Source organism: Callithrix jacchus, chromosome 2, assembly GCF_049354715.1.
Source record: "Callithrix jacchus isolate 240 chromosome 2, calJac240_pri, whole genome shotgun sequence".
Classification (NCBI taxonomy): domain Eukaryota; kingdom Metazoa; phylum Chordata; class Mammalia; order Primates; family Cebidae; genus Callithrix; species Callithrix jacchus.
Window position 1 is genome coordinate 69,119,890 of NC_133503.1, and position 19,743 is coordinate 69,139,632.

Consider the following 19,743-nt stretch of genomic DNA (forward strand, 5'->3'; position numbering starts at 1 on the left):
AGCAATAAAGTAAATGTAAGGGTACTGATGACGTGCTGCTAATAAACAGAAACAAATGGAAATTCTGGAGTTGAAATTATAATAAATAAAATAAGGCCAGGCGTGGTGGGCTCATGCCTGTAAACCCAGCACTTTGGGAGGCCAAGGCAGGCAGATTACGAGGTCAGGAGTTCGAGACCAGGCTGACCAATATGGTGAAACCCTGTCTCTATTAAAATACAAAAAACTATCTGGGGGTGGTGGCACGCATCTACTCAGGAGACTGAGGCAGGAGAATCACTTGAACCCAGGAGGCGGAGGTTGCAGAGAGCCGAGATTGCCACCACTGTACTCCAGCCTGGGTGACAGAGTGAGACTCCATCTCAATAAAATAAAATAAATTTGTTGGAGGAGCTTAATAGCAAGTTCAAAATTGTAGAGGAATCAGTGAACTTAAAGATACAGCTGATCTGAAGAACAAAGAGAAATAACATTGAAAAATAACAAACAAAGCTTCACAGATTACGGAATAACTTTAAGCATACAATATATGTATAAGGAGAACCTCAGAAGAAGAGAGAAGAGAAAGAAAGAATAGAAAAAAATATTTGAGTTGGACGCAGTGGCTCATGCCTGTAATCTCAGCACTTTGGGAGCCGAGGCGGGTGGATCACAAGGTCGGGAGTTAGAGACCAGCCTGGCCAATATGGTGAAGCCCTGTCTCTACTAAAAATACAAAAAATTAGCTGGGCATGGTGGCATGTACCTGTAGTCTCAGCTGCTTGGGAGGCTGAGGCAGGAGAATTGCTTGAACCCTGGAAGCAGAGGGTACAGTAAGCCGAGATAGTGTCACTGCACTCCAGCCTGGGCAACAGAGTGAGACTCCAGCTTAAAAAAAAAAAAGAATATTTGAAAAAAATGTCCCCAAACCTCCCATATTTGATGAAAAACATTAATCTATACATTCTAAAATATCAAGGAACCCAAAGAAGGAAAAATATGAAGAGAGCTGCACCTAGAGACATCACAGTCAAACTGTTGAGAGGCAAAGACAGAAAATTCTGAAAGCAGTGAGAGAGAAAAATGACTCATCAGGTACAGTGGAATAATTCAATTAATGACAACTTCTTATTTGGCAGTGGAATGACATATTCAAAGTGTTGAAAAGAATAAAAATGTCAACTAAGCATTCTATATCCAGCCAAATGATCCTTTGAACACTACACTCAGTGAAAGAAGCCAGTCACAAAAAGGCCACATATTTATACAATTCTATTTACACAAAATGTCCAGAATGGGCATCAATCTATAAAGAGAGGAGAGAAGTCATTGCTAGGGATGATTGCTCCTGGGCACAGGGTTTCTTTACTGGGTGATGAAATGTTCTGAAATTAGACAGTGGTGATGGTTGGACAACTTTGTGAATATACTAAAAAACACAGAATTGTACATTTTAGACAGCTGAATTTTATGGAATGTGAAATTTATGTCAATACAGCTGTTATTCAAAAATAAAATAATACAACACAACTGTTATTCAAGAATGAAGGCAAAACATAGACATTTTCAGAAAAAGATTAAGAAAATTCACGGCTGACTGGTCTGTTTTGTAAGAAATACTAAAAGAAGCCCTTCAGACTGAAAGGAAGTGACACCAGATGGTAGTTTGAATCCAGAAGAAGAAATAAAGAACACCAGAAATGGTAAATATGTGGGTTGATATGAAATACTCTATAAATATATATTTTTTCATTTATTCTCTTAACTTCTTTAGAGGACATAATACTATATAAAGCAATAATTATGACACTGAGTCATTAGGTTTATAACATATATAGATGTAATATACATGACAAAAATAGGACAAAGAAGGGGGCATAGAGCTATATTAAATATTTTTATATTTTACCAGAATTAAGTTAGTATTAATTTGAAATAGACTATGATGAGTTACCATGCATACTGTAAACCCTAGAGCACCAATAAGAAACTTAAAAAAAAAAAAAAATCAAGAGGGCCTTTTCACAAGATGGCGCTGAAAGCGAAGAAGGAAGCTCCTGCCCCTCTTAAAGCCGAAGCCAAAGTGAAGGCTTTAAAGGCCAAGAAGGCAGTGTTGAAAGGTGTCCACAGCCACAAAAAAAAGAAGATCCAAACATCACCCACCTTCCGGTGGCCCAAAACACTGTGACTCCGGAGGCAGCCCAAATATCCTCGGAAGAGCGCCCCCAGGAGAAACAAACTTGACCACTATGCTATCATCAAGTTTCCACTGACCACTGAGTCTGCCATGAAGAAGACAGAAGACAACAACACACTTGTGTTCATTGTGGATGTTAAAGCCAACAAGCACCAGATCAAACAGGCTGTGAAGAAGTTCTATGACATTGATGTGGCCAAGGTCAACACCCTGATTCGGCCTCATGGAGAGAAGAAGGCATTTGTTTGACTGGCTCCCGATTACGATGCTTTGGATGTTGCCAACAAAATTGGGATCATCTAAACTGAGTCCAGCTGGCTAATTCTATATATATGTATATCTTTTCACCATATACATGCCTCTCTGGCAATTTCTGGTTGGGTGGGAGGCCATACACAGGAACTGTTGTTGTAACTTGCCCACTGCTTGGGCAAGACTCCTGTTTTGCTTAACCTTTTGAAACTCACCCTGCCACTCACTCCTCCATCCTTGATCATTCCAGAGATCTTTGTGACTAGCATTACTGTCCTAGGAAAACCAGAACTCAGAGCTTGCCTTCATGGTTGAGGGTAACAAAAAGCTTTACAAGAACCCCTTTCATCCCTCAAAGAGGCTGTGTGTGAAACCAGTGCCCAGAGTTTGAAGCACGTTAGCATCCGTTTCAGGGGAGTGTGGGGTGGCTGGTTTTCGAGTAGCATTTTGTCCTCACACACCCATCTACTATGTCCAACCGGTCTGTCTGCTTCCCTCACCCATTGCCCAATAAAGGACAAGGACTTCAGAGGGAAAAAAAAAAAATCAAGAGGAATTAAAATGGTACACTAAAAATACTTAACACAAAAAAAGACAGTAAAGGAGGAAGAGAAGCATAAAATAGAAAGAAAATACAGCAAAATGGAAAATGTAATTTTCATATCAATAAAATATGATTAAACAGTACACTCAAAAGGCAGAGACTATCAGACTGGATAAAAAGCAAGCTCCCACTATATGCTATCTATGAGCGATATACCTTAGGTTCAAAGATACAAAGAGGTTGAGATAAAAGAATAGAAAAAATATATTATGCAAAAATAATCATAAAAGAGCTAGAATGGTTCTGTTACTATCTGACAAGAGACTTTAGTATAAAAAATATGAGGTAAAAAAGGACTTGACATAATAAAGGGTCAATACATCAAGACAATATAAAAATTATACGTATATATGAACCTGACAACAGAGCCTCAAAATGCATCAAGAAAAAATCGACAATTTTAAAAACAGAAACTAGTAATAATTGGAAATTTCAATACGTAAACTAAAAAAATCCTAAGTTCCCCCACCAACTGCACAGAACCCCTCTTGACCAAGGCAACTCCAAAGAAACCTAAAAAACTGTGTTCCTGGCCATGACAGGACAACAGGCTAGACATGCCTCATTAATCAAACTTTCTTTTGGAGGTTTTTTTTTTGATGCTGTTGTTGTTGTTGTTTTTTTGAGAGTTTCGCTCTTGTTACCCAGGCTGGAGTGCAATGGCATGATCTCGGCTCACCGCAACCTCTGCCTCCTGGGTTCAGGCAATTCTCCTGCCTCAGCCTCCTGAGTAGCTGGGATTACAGGCATGCGCCACCATGCCCAGCTAATTTTTGTATTTTTAGTAGAGATGGGGTTTCACCATGTTGACCATGATGGTCTCGATCCCTTGACCTTGTGATCCACCCGCCTTGCCTCCAAAAGTGCTGGGATTACAGGCGTGAGCCACCACGCCTGGCCTTGGAGTTTTTTTTTTTTTTTGAGACAGAGTCTTGTTCTGTTGCCTAGGCTATAGTGCCCTGGTGCAATCTTGGCTAACTGCAACCTCTGCCTCCCGGGTTCAAGTGATTCTTCTGCTTCAGCCTCCTGAGTAGCTGGAACTACAGGCACACGCCACCATGCCTGGCTAATTTTTGTATTTTTGGCAGAGACGGGGTTTCACCATATTGGCCAGGCTGGTCTCAATCTCCTGACCTCATGATCCACCCACCTCGTCCTCCCAAAGTGATGGTATTATGGGTGTGAGCCACCATGCCCGGCCCTTTTTTCTTTTTGAGAGGGAGGCTTACTCTGTCGTCCAGGCTGAAGTGTAGTGTGGCACGATCTTGGCTCATTGCAACCTGTGCCTCCCAGGTTCAAGCGATTCTCCTGCCTCAGCCTCCCAAGTAGCTGTGATTACAGGTGCCTGCCACCATGCCAGGCTAATTTCTGTATTTTAGTAGAGATGGGGTTCCACAATGTTGGCCAGACTGGTCTTGAACTCCTGACGTCAAATGATCCGCCAGCCTTGGCCTCCCAGTGCTGGGATTACTGGCATGAGCCACTGCGCCCAGCCCAGTTTCACTCCATTTAAAAGGACTGAACTAATAAATATATTCTTTGAATCCAATGGAATTTAATCAGAAGTCAACAATAGGAAGAAATCTGGGAAATTCTCAAATATTTGGAAATTGAATAACATGGATCAAAGAAAAAAATTACAAGGGAAATTAGAAATTATTTTGAACTGACTTAAATGAAAATAAAGCATTAAAAAATGTGTGAATTACAACTAAACAAGTGCTCTGGAGAAAAAAAACTCAGTTTATCCTACTTTACTTTTACAACACAGAATGCTTCTGTGACCATATGTGTGGGTTTTTTCCTCCCAGAAACCAGGCACCGAATTCTGCAGTAGACACCAGTCAGGTGTCTAGTTCAAATCAATTCTGACACTATCTACCTGAAGATAGCTTCAGATCCTACAGGTTGAGGGCTTATTCCTACAAGACTGAGCCCTACTTCTGATGACAATTGCAGGTTCCATGTTTTCATCTAATTTGCTAGAGCAGCTTAGAACTCAAGAAAATACATACAGTTATTAATCTAAACTATACATTTATTTAATATATTTTGGGACAGGATCTCACTCTGTTTCCCAGGTTGGAGCGCAGTAGGGTGGTCACAGCTCACTGACTTCCTGGACTCTAGTGATCCTCCTGTCTCAACTTCCTGACTAGCTGGGAAGACAGGCACGTACCACCACACCCAGCTTTTCAATTTTTTTTTTGGTACAGATGGTGTCTTCCTATGTTGCCCAGGCTGGTCTCTAATTCCTGAGTTCAAGCGATCTTCCTGTTACAGTAGCTAGCTAGGCAGACATGAACAGAGAAGGAAAAAGGGTCCCCTACAACCACGAATATCAGGCAACCATCAGGTGATGGTCAGGCAATTATTAAACTGTCTCTAAAATAATGATTAGTCACAGGAGACGTCAGGGAAAGGCAGTCTCCTCATGGATAGAAACACCTGAGGCCAGGTGCACTGGCTCACAACTATAATCCCAGCACTCTGGGAGGCTGAGGCGGGTGGAACACCTGAGCTCAGGAATTTGAGACCAGCCTGAGCAACACGGAGAAACTCCGTCTCTACTAAAAATACAAAATCGGCCGAGAGCGGAGGCTCATGCCTGTAATCCCAGCACTTTGGGAGGCCGAGGTGAGCGGACTGCCTGAGCTCAGGAGTTCGAGACCAGCCTGGGCAACACGGTGAAATCCCGTTTCTACTAAAATACAAAACTTAGCCGGGCGTGGCGGTTTGTGCCTATAGTCCCAGCTCCTCTAGAGGCTAAGGCAAGAGAACTGCAAGAACCCGGGAGGCGGAGGTTGCAGTGAGCTGAGATGGCACCACTGCACTCCAGACTGGGCGACAGAGCGAGACTCGATCTCAAAAAAAAAAAAAAAAAAAAAAAGAAAGTAGCCTGGCATCGTGGGGCATGCCTGTAATCCCCGCTACTCGGGAGGCTGAAGCAGGAAAATTGCTTGCAGTTAGCTGAGCTCGTGCCACTGCACTCCAGCCTGCGCGAAAGAGTGAGACCGTCTCAAAACAAAAAAGCACCTCAAACTGGTGATCAGCAGCTTCCGGATAAGATCTCAGGAGTTAGGCGAGAGGGCTCAAGCATGCGCAATAAAAAGTAAAACGGCAGCATTGAACTGGTAACACTCTATTGGAAAGGGAAAAACACTTCAAATAAGCATGTGCACAACGTCAGTAAACACACTGCGCCTCCAGCCCCTCCCAAGTACTGGCAGGCCGCTGTGAATGCAGACAGCGCACGCCCAAGGGAAAAACCAGGGCAGAAGTAACACGCAGGACCCCGGAAGCATGCCAGCTTGTAAGTCAAAAGTCAAACAATGCACTCCTCTCTTTCAAGTCGCCCTCTTGGCCCCATTCCAGGTACACTTTACTTCTTTTCATTCCTGCCCTAAAGTTTTAAAAATATTTTTTAATTGATTTTTTTCACTTTTTTTTTTTTTTGAGAAGCACTCTGTCGCCCAGGCTGGAGTGCAGTGGCCCGATCTCAGCTCACTGCAGCCTCCCGAATAGCTGGGACTACGGCGCGTGCCACCATGTCCGGCTAATTTTTTGTATTTTTAGTAGAGACAGAGTTTCACTGTGTTAGCCAGGATGGTCTCGACCTCCTGACCTTGTGATCTGCCCGCCTCAGCCTCCCAAAGTGCTGGGATTACAGGCGTGAGCCACCGTACCTGGTCTCTTTAAAAATTTTTATTTTTTATTTTTGAGAAGGAGTCTTTTCTGTTGCCCAGGCTGGAGTGCTGTGGCACGATCTCAGCTCACTCCATTCTCCTGCCTCAGCCTCCTGAGTAGCTGGGACTACAGGCGCACACCACCGCACCCAGCTAATTTTTGTATTTTCAGTAGAGGCGGAGTTTCACCATGTTGGTCAGGCTTGTCTTGAACTCCTGACCTCGTGATCCACCTGCCTCGGTCTCCCAAAGTGCTGGGATTATGAACGTGAGCCGCCACACCTGGCCCCTAAAACTTTTTAATAAACTTTCACTCCTGCTCTAAGAGTTGCCTTGGTTTCTCACTCTGCCTTGTACCCCTTTGGTCAAATTCTTTCTTCTGAGGAGGCAGAAATTGAGATTAACGGCCACTAACACTCCCACCTCGGCCTCCAAAGGTTTTGGAATTACTGGCAGGAGCCACTGTGTCAGACCAACCTCATAGATATGTTAAAAGATACAAATAAAGAGATATATAGGGCCAGCTCTATAAGGGTCTCATGTGTAGGAGCTTCCATCCCATGGAACTGGGGTATGCCACGCTTCCAGCACCTGAATGTGTTCTTGTTCACATTCCTGGAAGCCCCCAAACTCAGTCCTTTGGGTTTTTATGAAGGCTTCATTACGTAGGGATGGTTGATTAAATCATCAGCTATCCATATCAACTCAACCTTCAGCTTCTTTCTCCCCTATCAGGGAGGGAGCTGTAACTTCCAACCCTTTGAGCACATGGTTGGTTCCCACGGCAACCAGCCAACCAGATTGTGGTAATCTAGAGCTTCACTGGTAATAACTTTTTTTTTTCCTACTTCATTATGTAGGGATGGTTGATTGAATCATTGTGTGTCCATGATCAACTCGACCTTCCACTTCTTTCTCCCCCATGGGGGGCTGTAACTTTCAACCCTCTGAGCACAAGGTTGGTTCCCATGGCAACCAGACAACCAGAATGTGGTAATTCAGAGACTTTCCAAAAATCACCCTATTAAAATGTACCCAGGTGTGGTTGAAAGGAGCTTGTTATAAATAACAAAAGCCTGTCTTTCACCGTTCTTGCTCTGGAGCAGTTCCAGAGGTGTCTCAGGAACTAAGGACAAAAAGGTCAAATGTTTTAACAGAAGACAATCTTAACCACTCTAGTCACTGAGGAAATTACAAGCGTTATAGAAGATGTGATGAGCCAGGAACCGTGGAGGAATATATACATATATATATATATCTTATAATGTCACAAGTGCTTGAGAGATAAATTTATAATTTTAAACATCTATATCAGAAAAGAATGGTCTCAAATCGGCAACATAAGATCTCACCTTAGAAACTAGAAAAGATCAAGAAAACTGACAAATATTTAGCTAGACTAACCAAGGAAATAATCAGGGGCCTCATGCCTGTAATCCCAGTACTTGGGGAAGCAGAGGTGGATGGATGACTTAAGGCCAGGAGACCAGGCTGGCCAACACAGCGAAATCTCATCTCTACTAAAAAATAGAAAAAAATTAGCTAGGCATGGTGGCACATGCCTGTAATTCCAGCTACTCTGGAGGCTAGGCAGAAGAATTGCTCAAACCTGGGAGGCAGAGGCTGCAGTGAGCATCACTGCACTCCAGCCTGGCAAGACCCTGTCTCAAAAAAAAAAAAAACCTGACATAAGGAGAAACAAAAAAAATCTGAGTACACTTAGGTAAAGAGACCAGGTCAAGTGGCTCATGCCTGTAATCCTAGCACTCTGGGAGGTCGAGGCAAGTGCAGTGACTCATGCCTGTAATCCCAGCACTCTGGGAGGCCAAGGCGGGTAGATCATGAGGTCAGGAGTTCAAGACCAGTTGGGCCAAGATGGTGAAACCCCATCTCTACTAAAAATACAAAAATTAGCCAGGTGTGGTGGTATGTGCCTGTAATACCAGCTACTAGGGAGGCAAGTCAGAAAATTGCTTGAACCTGGGAGTTGGAGGCTAAAATGAGCTGAGATCAAGCCATTGCACTCCAGCCTGGGCAACAGAGCGAGACTGAGGAAAAGAAAAAAGTAAATAAATTGAATAATTAAATCTTTCCACAAACAAAAGCCCAAACCAGCTGGGTACCATGGCTTATGCATATAATCCCAACCATTTGAGAGGCTGACGCAGGAGGCACTTGAGGCCAGGAGTTCCAGACCAGCCTGGGTCTTTAATAGAGCAAGAGACTCTATTAAGAAACACACAAAATTAGCTGAGCATGGTGGTATGCCCTTGTAGTCCTAGCTTTGAGTTTGAGGGAATTTGAGGCTGCAGTGAGCTATGACTGTGCCACTGCACTCTAGCCTGGGTGACAGAAACCCTGTCTATAAATAAATAAATAAATAAATAGAGAATCTTTTTTAAAAAAAGAAAAGAAAAGCCTAGACCCAAGTAGCTTCACTGGTAATAAGTTTGTTTTTCTTTTTTGAGACAGAGTCTCAACTGTGTTGTCCAGACTGGAGTGAAGTGGCACAATCTTAGCTCGCTGCAACCTTGACCTCCTGGGTTCAAGCGATTCTCGTGCCTCAGCCACCTGAGTAGCTGGGATTACAGGTGTGTGCCATCACACCCGGCTAATTTTTGTATTTTTAGTAGAGACCGGATTTCTCCATGTTGCCCAGGCTGGTCAGAAAATAACTTTCTTTTTTCATTGTTGTTTTTTTGTTTTCTCTTTCTTTCTTTTTTTTTTTTTTAAATGTCCAGTAACAGCTAAAAGCAAAGAAAATAACTTTCATCTAAAGAATACAAGTCCTGTTAAATAATCAGGCCCAGAGAGATAGTAAAATGAGACAGCAATCACTTCCTACTCCCCCTTTTTGAGCTATGATTCATCAATCAAAACTGTTTGCTAGGCCAGGCATGGTGGCACACTCCTGTAATCCCAGCACTCTGGGAGGCTGAGGCAGTTGGATCACCTGAGGTCAGGAGTTGGAGACCAGTCTCGCCAACATGGTCTCTACTGAAAATACAAAAATTAGCTGGGCATGGTGGCGCACGCCTGTGATGCCACCTACTTGGGGGGCTGAGGTAGGAGAATCGCTTAAACCCGGGAGATGGAGGTTGCAGTGAGCTGAGATTGTGCTATTCATTGCACTCCAGCCCAGTAAACAAGAGTGAAACTCTGTCTTAAAAAAAAAAACAAAAAAAACACCCCTGCTTGCTATCGCCACAGGTAGTTAAGAATTAACCTAATAATGCCCCACCTGATATATCCTGCATCCTATAGCATAACAATGTATAGCCAATCACTAATCAATGTTATTTCTGTAAATCAATGAGAATTCTTAACAAACAACTTTTTATCAGTCCAACTCTCTGTTCACATTTTTTATTTTTTGAATTAACATCCCTGACTACATAGAATGGTTGTCCACATTTCTTTGCCTTTAAAAATCAATTCTTTAAATCGTATTTTGTGTGTTAGCCTCTTCCTTGTAGGTTGACACTTCTATAAAATACTGTGAAAAGAAATATTGCCTGCTGGGTGTGGTGGCTCATGCCTGTAATCCCAGCACTTTGGGAGGCCGAGGCAGGTGGATCACCTGAGATCAGGAGGTCAAAACCAGCCTGGCCAACATGGTGAAAATCTGTCTTTTTTTTTTTTTTTTCTGTTGAAACATGTTTAAAACGGGGTTGGTCAAAACAGGGTAGGCAGAAATGGGGGAGTGGGAGGGGAGCGGGGCCGCGCCAGCCCCTGCCAGTGTCTGAGGCTGCAGCCTGGTGAATGCTTTAGTGTCCGCTTCTCCATGCTGGTGGTGCGAGATGGTCCCAAGTCCCACTTGCCCTGATGAGGGAGGGTGGCTCCACTTCCTCATCCCCTCCCCTGTGGGCTGCAGGTGCATGTATGAGGCCCAACAGGTAGCACTGTTGTGCTCCTTCCTCTCTGTCTCCTCTGTGGCTCAGAACCAGGTTAAGGGTAGAGGTAGATGGGAAGATTCGGGGGCCACACAGCCTCCAGTGGCAGTGAGGGAGCTTGAGACCCTGAGTGGGGCATGCTGACTCCTTGCTGGAGAAAAGACACCTAGATAGGGAAGCTGGGCATGGGGGCCTCCTAGGGGTGGTGGTGTGCACCTGTAATCCCAGCTTCTCAGGAGGCTGAAGCGAGAGAATCGCTTGAACCTGGGACAGGGAGGCTGCAGTGAGCAGAGATCACCCCACTGCACTCTAGCCTGGGCAACAGAGTGGGATTCTGTCTCAAAAAAAAAAAAATTACCAATCCATCCTTCACAAATTCACAAACTCTTTCAGAAACAAGATGAGGAAGGGGCTGGGCGTGGTAGCTGATGCCTGTAATGCCAGCACTTTGGGAGGCTGAGGTGGTATGTGCTCGTAATTCTAGCTACTTGGGAGGCTGAGGCAGAAGAATCGCTTGAACCAAAGAGGCGGAGGTTGCAGTGAGCTGAGATCACGCCACTGCACTCCAGCCTGGGTGATGGGGTGAGACTGCATCTCAAAAAAAAAAAAAAAAAATAGGATAAAAATAAAATTTATGTGAAAATGCAAAGGACATAAGAGGATGGCTAAAACAATTTGGAAAAATAACATAATTGGAGGACTTACACTGCCAGATTTTAAAACTTGATCTAAAGTCACAATAATCAGGACAGTGTGGTACTAGCTCAAGAATAGGCATATAGATCAGTGGAACAGAATTGAGAGTCCAGAAATAAACCGTTAGGCCTATTGTCCAATGGTTTCCAACACAAGTGTCAAAACAATTCAACAGTGAAAGGATAGTCTTTGTAACCAGTAGTGCTAGGATAATCATATAACACAATGCAAAAAGAAAAATGTTGACTCTTACCTCATACTATACTTAAAAAATTAACTCAAAATAATTTATAGACCTCCTAAGCAACATGGTGAAAGCCTGTCTCTACAAAAAAAAAAAAATTAACTGGGTGTGGTGGTGGCACACACCTATAGTCCCAGTTACTCAGGAGGTTGAGGTGCTAGAATCACCTGAACCCAGGAGGTCAAGGCTGCAGCGAGCCATGATCATGCCACTGCACTACAGCCTGGGCAACAGAGTGAGACCCTGTCTGAAAAATAATAATAGTTGTTTGAAACGGGTTTATAACGTCAGGAAAAATCCACAGCGAGACAATGGATCAGTCAGCAAGGCTTGTTTACTTCCTGCAGGAAGGGTGCACCTCGCTGGCAGTCTTGCCATGAGAGCACACCTGAACAAGGAGACGGGGACATTTATAACTTTCATAACCTAACGCAATCGTCCTACTGCTGTGTCCGGTTTCCATTGGCCAGAATGGGACCTCACATTCTATGCCTGACCTGATTGGTTAAAAACTTGAAAATTTTCTAAAGAAACAAAGGCAGAGGAGAACAAAGGAAAAGAGGAAGTAACTTGAGGAATGCTTAGAGAAGCGATAACATTTTCAAATAAGGAAGGGGAATAAGCTTTGACCTAAGACTTGCCTGGGCTTGTCCAGATATGTCAAGGCAAATATCTAGGTTAAAGTATAAGAACTAAAAACATGGGATGCACTTATTTCTTTTTTATGACTAACAGCTACTTTAAGATAATTAGCAGAAGCTTTAAAGTAAATTAACCTTTGAAGAAACTATTATTTGTAATGAACTAAAAGAAAAGCTTTGAAGAGGAACCTTTTATTTAATTTTCTGCAATAGTAATAATTCATAGACCTAAAGGTAAAGAGCTAAAACTGTAAGAAAAGGAAAATCTGTAAGAGAAAATTTCTGAAATCTTGGGTTAGGATAAAGAGTTCTTAGACATGACACTAAAAGCACAATACACAGTAGAAAAAAATTGAAAAATTTAATTTCATCAAAACTTAAAACTTTTGTGCTTCAAAAGGCACTGTTTAGAAAATGAAAAGACAAATCACAGTCAGGGGGAAATATTTGGAAATCATATCTATTATAAAAGATTTATACCTAGAATACGAAGACAACTCCTACAACTCAGTAGAAGACAAACAGCCCAATTACAAAATAGGCAAATGATGTGACTAGATTATTTCACCAAAGATCTACAAATGGGTAGTAAGCCCATGAAAAGTGCTCACTATCATCAGTCTGTGGGAAACCACAATGAGGTATCACCACATACCCACTAGAATGACTATAATGAAAAAACACAAGTGCTGTCAAGGTTATAGAAAAATTGAAACCCTCACACACTGATGGCAGAAATATAAAAGGTGAAACCATTTTGGAAAACAGTTTGGTAGTTCTTCAAAATATTAGAGTTACTGCGACAAGATCATTTTGATAAAAATATAAAAAATAAAAATTAAAAAGATATTTTAGAGTTATGATATGACCCAGCAATTCCATTCTTTTTTTTTTTTTTAAGAGATGGAGTTTCACCATGTTGGCCAGGCTGGTCTCAAACTCCTGACCTCAGGTGATCTGCCCACCTCTGCCTTGCAAAGTGCTGGGATTACAGGCGTGAGCCACCGTGCTCTGCCAGCAATTCCATTCTTAGGGATATACTCAAGAAAAGAAACGTATGTTCACACAAAAACTTATGCATGAATGTTCATAGCAGCATTATTCACAAAAACTCCAAACAGGAAACAATCCAAATGTCTAGAACTAATGAATGGATTAATAGAATGTGTTATAGTCATACAGTGGAATTCTATTTATCAACAAAAAGTAATGAAGTACTAATACACACCATAACTTGGCTGAACTTCAAAAACATGCTGAGAAGCCAAACTCCAAAGACTACCCTAGACAGAAAACAGATCACCGGTTGCCTAGGGCAGGAGGTGGGAGTGGGGATTTAATATAAATGAGCTCAAAGGAACTAACCGGGTTGATGGAAATGTTCTAAAACTGGATTGTGGTAATGGCTATACAACTCTGTACATTTGCTAACAATCATTGGAGATATAATGGGTGAGTTGTGTGGTATATAAATTATAACTCAATGAAAGGGCTAGAAGAAAAAAAAGGGTAAGTAGAACTTAGTGTTGCAGGTATCTACCTAGATTTCATGTATGTGGAAGAAGTGAGGAGAACAGGGAAATGAACTGGATCATAACAGTGCCACTGTACTCATACACACATAAGCAGACAGTTCACTTTTCAAAGCACAGTCTCTGTGTTTTCTGCTTCAAGATCCAGGGCAAACATCACTTTCTTTTTGTTCACCCCCAACTCTTAAAACATTCATCACTGCATCCCTTACATTACACTGGAACTGTTTTGGTGTTTGCTTCCTGGACTAGATTGCAAACCTCCCCAGGGCAAGGGCAGTATCTTCCTCCGATAAGCTGTAGCTCTGAAGCCCAACCAGTTCTGGGTCCAGAGCAGGCATCAGTGAATGTTTATCAAATTAATGAAAGGAAAATTGGGGTTGGGGGAGGAAATTACCAAACAAGTTTGAAAGTAGAGCTGGGCGCAGTGGCTCACGCCTGTAATCCCAGCACTTTGGCAGGTCGAGGCAGGCGGATAACTTAAGATCAGGAGTTTGAGAACAGCCTGGACGACATAGTGAAACTCCATCTCTACTAAAAACACAAAAATTAGCCGGGCATGATAGTGGCTGCTTGTAATCCCAATTAATTGGGGAGGCTGAGGCAGTAGAATTGTTTGAACCCAGGAGCGGAGGTTGCAGTGAGATTGTGCCACTGCACTTCAGCCTGGGTGACAGAATGAGACCCACTCACAAAAAAAAAAAAAAGAGAGAGGGCCTTATTTTTTGTATATATAAAAGGAGAGAGGGCCCCAGAAATGGGGTGATGGGGTGTGTGTGTATAAAACATATATATACACACACCATTTCTGGGGCCCTGTCTCTTTCAGATATATATGTGTGTGTATATATATAAAATACATTAACTTAGGAGACAGGCTAGACTTGTTTTTAAATTGGTGAAGTATATACCAAGGTATAGGTCTGTGTACCACCCCTAATTTAAACATATCTTCCTTAGATATGGCCAAAAATTCAATTTTATCCAGGGCAGTTAGTTCACAAACAGCATATTAAACTTTCCAAGACAGTCTGCTCAGCAAGCAAACAAATCACTGGAGAAATCTGATTTCCCTGCATATACCTGACAGGGTTAGCATAGAAGCTCAGATAAAGTTCTTGTACATTTGGGTTAGCATTAAGCAGCCGGCTCTACAAAGGACGGTGAAAGGGGTCACAAAAGCAGGTCAGGACAGCTCTTTTCCATCCTTCTCTTTCTATCTCCCATCTTACCCAGTCTTAGGTCAAGTGCAGACCAAGTTGGGACGCTTCGGCCCAGAAGTGACCCCTGCCGTGGCGTTGCTTACGCTGTTCTCAGCAACTCTGGGTCAAGTGTAGGACATAAAGAAGCTGGAGCCAAAGCACACCCAGACCAGTTTCTCGGGCTCCTGGTCCCCACCTTAGAATAAGGGACCCAGCAAGTAGAGGCCAGAGAGCTAGAAACAGGAGTAAGTCAGGGTTCAGTCACCAAGAACAGGAGGAACTCAGGGGGTAAGGAGAAGGCCTTCCAGAGCCCTCGAAGTGTGGGGCTTGAGAGGAGGGAGGCAAGAGACCCTCGGGGGGAAATCTGGAGATTGGGACGATGAGGAGTCAAAGAGTGGTGAGGGACACTTGGCTCGGCTTACGGGGAGTGCCACAGCAAAGGCTGTGGGTCTCCGAAAGGTCAAGTATAGGGATGACAGTCCTCGAGTTTGGGAAAAACTGCGCTGTGATGAATGATGACTGAGGAGGGGAAAAATCCAGGGCCTGAGCGTGAGCGGTCCTTCATCCTCAACGCGCTGGGGGCCCGATTCTTGGGGTGCCAGCGCCCGGATGGGGAGCACAAGTCTGGGAGTCCCGGGGCGCAGCACGGAAGGAGGCGGGCCAGGGGGTGTGACCGCACACCCGGAGGCCGGCTCACGGTGCCACCCGCGCTTCCGCCGCTCCCGGCGAGCCGCGTGGGCGCGTGAGGGGCTTCCTGCCTCCGACTCACCTTCCTCCCTCCCCACTGGCTGGGCAACGGACACTGCTTCCCACAGGCGGCGCGCCCTCTCGCGGTCGAAGCGCACCCCATCCGGCTCCTGGCGCTCCAGCTCCTTGGAGCTGTTATAAGGCCCGGCCCCTCCGCCGTCTGCGGCCTCCACGGTGCCCGGTGCGGGATACTCCATCTTCCTCGCGAGCCCTAACCGTTGGCCAAAAGCCGCTCAGGCGCCTAGGTATCGCGAGATGGGGGCGGGGTGGAGGGGGTGGAAACTTGGCTCGGCTAACAAATCTCGCGAGGTTTGGGCGCTGCACCAGCGCCGCCGTGCGGGACCTGGCGCTTATTTTTCTTTGCTACCTCTGGGACTCCGGAGCGTGTGCTGTAGATTCGGAAACCCGTCGCTGATTCCACAGCAGTGACTTCCCTCCCGGAGGGACTCGTGCGGTTTTGACTCAGGGCTCTCACTTTGCTCACGGTCAGTCTTTAACACTTCATTTCGTTCTCAAGGTCCCTTTAAGTGGGAGTGTTTTCGCCGTTTCATTTACAGGGAAACACCCAGAGCCTAGAAATGGTTAACTCAAGAGTTCGCTGCTAGTAAGTGGTAGTACAGCTGAGGTTCCGTATTACTGCTAATAATGGGTACTATTTGTTGACTTCTAAATGCCAGCCCAGCTCTGATTTTCCCCGCGACTCCGGACCTGTTACATACATCCAGTTGCCTATTTCACAGTTCCACTAGAATGGCTAATAGGCTTTCCAATGTAACTGTCAGACCCCATATTTTATCTTCCAACCCCCGAGCTGCACCTTCTCGTGTCTTTGGGAGCCACTATCTCTTGCCTAGGTTACGGTCGTAACATTCTCACTGGTATTCCCCGCACAGCAGCCCCAGGGATCCTCTCATGACAAATCAGATCACGACGCTTTGGTTCTCAAATCCTCCAGCAGCTTCCCATCTCACACTTAGTAAAAGCCAAAGTTCTTACATTGACCAACAAGGTCCTGTACATTCTGAATTCCCTTAATCTCCTTGACCTCATTTCCTCGTGTGTTACTCAGTCTCCAACTCCTTAATTCCTGTCCCAGTTACACAGGCCTCCTTGTGTGCATTTCTTCTATATATCTTTATGGCTTGGTCTCCCATTTTCTTCTCTGGCTACTCTATCTAAATTATCTTCTCTGGCTATCCCATCTAAAATTTTACTCCTCCACACACACTCATGTCCTTCTTTCCTGCTTTATTTTGTATATATTTTATTTTGTTTATTGTCTCCCTACTAGAAGACAAGCCCCAGGAAAGCAGGGATTTTTGTCTATTTTCTTTTATTTTCGATGGAGTCTCCCTCTGTCGCTCAGGCTGGAGTGCAGTGGTGTGATCTCGGCTCACTGCAACCTCTGCCTCCCAGATTCAAGCGATTCTCCTGCCTCAGCCTCCTGAGTAGGTGGGATGACGGGCACATGCCACCACGCCCAGCTAATTTTTGTATTTTTGGTAAAGATGGCATTTCACTATGTTAGCCAGGCTGGTCTCAAACACCTCATGATCTGCCTGCCTCAGCCTCCCAAAGGGCTGGGATTACAGGCATGAGCCACCGCACCCGGCCTTTTGTCTATTTTCATCGCACCTGAATCTCCAGCACCTTGAAATAGAACCTGGACCCTCCTAGGTACATATACAATATTTGTTTAATGAATGAAGCTTTTAATATTACTAGCTTATTTCAACTTCATTTGTTCAAATACTTATGGAGGATTTACTATGAACTAGATATTTTGAGCATGGAGATATACTGGTGACCAAGACAGGGAAGCTCTAGTAGAGTATTTTTTATTGTAGTGGAGGGGAGTACAATAATAAAGTTAACAGTAGGCCAGGCATGGTGATTCACACCTGTGATCCCAGCACTTTGGGAGGCTGAGGTGGGCCGATCACTTGAAGTCGGGAGTTCAAGACCAGCCTGAACAACATGGAGAAACCCTGTCTCTTCTAAAATATAAAAAATTAGCTGGGTGTGGTGGCGTGCGCCTGTAACCTAGTTACTTGGGAGGCTGAGGCAGGAGAATGACTTGAACTTGGGAGGTGGAGGTTTCGGTGAGCCAAGCTCCTGCCATTACACTCCAGCCTGGGCAACAAGAGCAAAACTTCGTCTCAAAAAAAAGGAAGTTAGGAACATTAGTCAGGGTAGTATCAGGGGAAGCCTCTGAAAAAAATGACATTTGAACTAAGACCTGATTAATGAGAAGGGATAGCCATGCAAAGAGCTGGGCAAGAGTGTTCCAGGAAGAGAGAACAGCAGGTGCAAAGGCCCTTAGGAAGAAGAGAGCTTGATGTGTTAGAGGAACAGGAAAAAGTACAGCATGGCTGGAGCCCAGTGAATAAGGAAGGAAAGTAGTATCAGAGGAGGCCAAAGAGAAATAGGCAATAATTATTCTTGCTTGAGATCACCACAGCTCATCATTCATTTATACTACAAGTATTTCCCTATTTAAACTACAAATATTGAGCACCAGCTCTCTGTCAGGTCTCAGGCCCCAGAGCTTCCAATACAGTAGGTGACTGATGTTTGGGCAGTGCTTTACAATTTTTTTTTTTGAGACGGTGTCACTCTGTTGCCCAGACTGGAGTGCAGTGGCCCAATCTCAGCTCACTGCAACCTCCGCCTTCTGGGTTCAAGTGATTCTCCTGCCTCAGCCTCCTGAGTAGCTGGGATTACAGGTGAGCGCCACCACATCTGGGTAATTTTTGTATTTTTAGTAGAGACGGGGGTTTCACCATGTTGGTCAGGCTGGTCTTGAACTCCTGACCTTGTGGATCCACCTGCCTTGGCCTCCCAAAGTGTTGGGATTACAGGCCTGAACCACTGTGCCTGGCCTACAATTTTTTTAATCTTTTTTTTTTTTTTTGAGATGAAGTCTCTGTCACACAGGCTGGAGTGCAGTGGCTCAATCTCTGCTCATTGCAACCTCCACCTCCCTGTTTCAAGCAATTCTCCTGCCTTAGCTTCCTGAGTAGCTGGGATTATGGGCACCCACTACCACACCTGGTTGTTTTTTGTATTTTTAGTAGAGATGGGGTTTCACCTTGATGGCCAGGCTGGTCTTGAACTCCTGGCCTCAGGTGATCCACCCACCTGGGCCTCCCAAAGTGCTGGGATTACAGGCATGAGCCACGGTGCCCAGCCTACAGTGTTTTTTTTTTTTTTAAGACAGGGTCTCACTAGTGCAGTGGTATGATCATAGCTCACTGTAACTTCGAATTCTTGCACTCAAGTGATCCTCCTGCCTCAGCCTCTTGAGTAGTTAGGACTACAGGTGCACACCAGCATGCCCAGCTAATAAATTTTGTTTTGTTTTGTTTTGTTTTGTTTTATAGTGTCAGGGTTTCCCTATATTGTCCTGGGCTGTCTCAAACTCCTGAGCTCAAGCAGTCCTCCTGCCTCAGCCTCCCAAAGTGCTGAGATTCCTGATGTGAGCCAGTACACCCAGCCCAGGGCAGTGCTTTGCACCACCAAACCCAGCTAATTTTTATTTCCTCCTTGTGGAAAATGAGAACCGTTTTCTAACATATCCTACTGTGTATTGTTGCCATGGGTGATGAAGGATCCCAGGGAAATGGCTTTGCTAAGGGACAGGAACTGGCTACAGTTCAGCATACATTTCAGTTGCTTAAATACTGACTCTGTGTGTGTGTGTGTGTGTATGCATGCACGTGTGCAAACTAAAACTAAACTACAGTGCTTGAGATATAGTTCTTGCTCTCAGGGAGATTAAACTCTAGTTTTTCTTTCTTTCTTTCTTTTTTTTTTTTTTTGAGATAGAGTCTCACTCTGTCACCCAGGCTGGAGTGCAATGGTGTGATCTCAGCTCACTGCAACCTCTGCTTCCCAGGTTCAAGTGATTCTCCTGCCTCAGCCTCCCAAGTAGCTGGGACTACAGGCATGCACCACCAAGCCCAGCTAATTTTTAAATTTTTATTAGAGACAGGGTTTTACCATGTTGGCCAGGCTGATCTCGAACTCCTCACCTCGTGTTATCTGCCCACTTTGGCTTCCCAAAGTGC

At 44.3% G+C, this 19,743-nt stretch overlaps 2 protein-coding genes and 1 pseudogene across 23 annotated transcripts in view; 2 read left to right on the forward strand and 1 right to left on the reverse strand.

Moving 5' to 3' along the window:
* Nucleotides 1–15,904, reverse strand: part of ZNF346 (zinc finger protein 346) — a 56,719-nt gene extending 40,815 nt beyond the window's left edge. For 17 of the 18 annotated variants that reach the window (XR_013532011.1, XR_013532009.1, XR_013532010.1 and 14 more), the window contains exon 1: nt 15,696–15,904. Coding sequence is in view for 15 of the 18 variants with exons in the window: in XM_078364675.1 (XP_078220801.1) it covers nt 15,696–15,870 (175 nt within the window). In the remaining 3 variants the exon portion in view is untranslated. Of the gene's footprint in view, nt 1–15,360; nt 15,430–15,695 lie in introns of all 18 variants that reach the window. The other variant, XM_017969641.4, reaches the window with a different exon arrangement.
* Nucleotides 1,996–2,587, forward strand: LOC108590534 (large ribosomal subunit protein uL23 pseudogene; annotated as a pseudogene).
* UIMC1 (ubiquitin interaction motif containing 1) overlaps nt 15,636–19,743 on the forward strand; it is a 177,608-nt gene continuing 173,500 nt past the window's right edge. For 4 of the 5 annotated variants that reach the window (XM_078364662.1, XM_008990253.4, XM_078364671.1 and 1 more), the window contains exon 1: nt 16,036–16,158. The gene's annotated coding sequence lies outside the window, so the exon portion shown is untranslated. Of the gene's footprint in view, nt 15,919–16,035; nt 16,159–19,743 lie in introns of those variants that run through there. The other variant, XM_078364667.1, reaches the window with a different exon arrangement.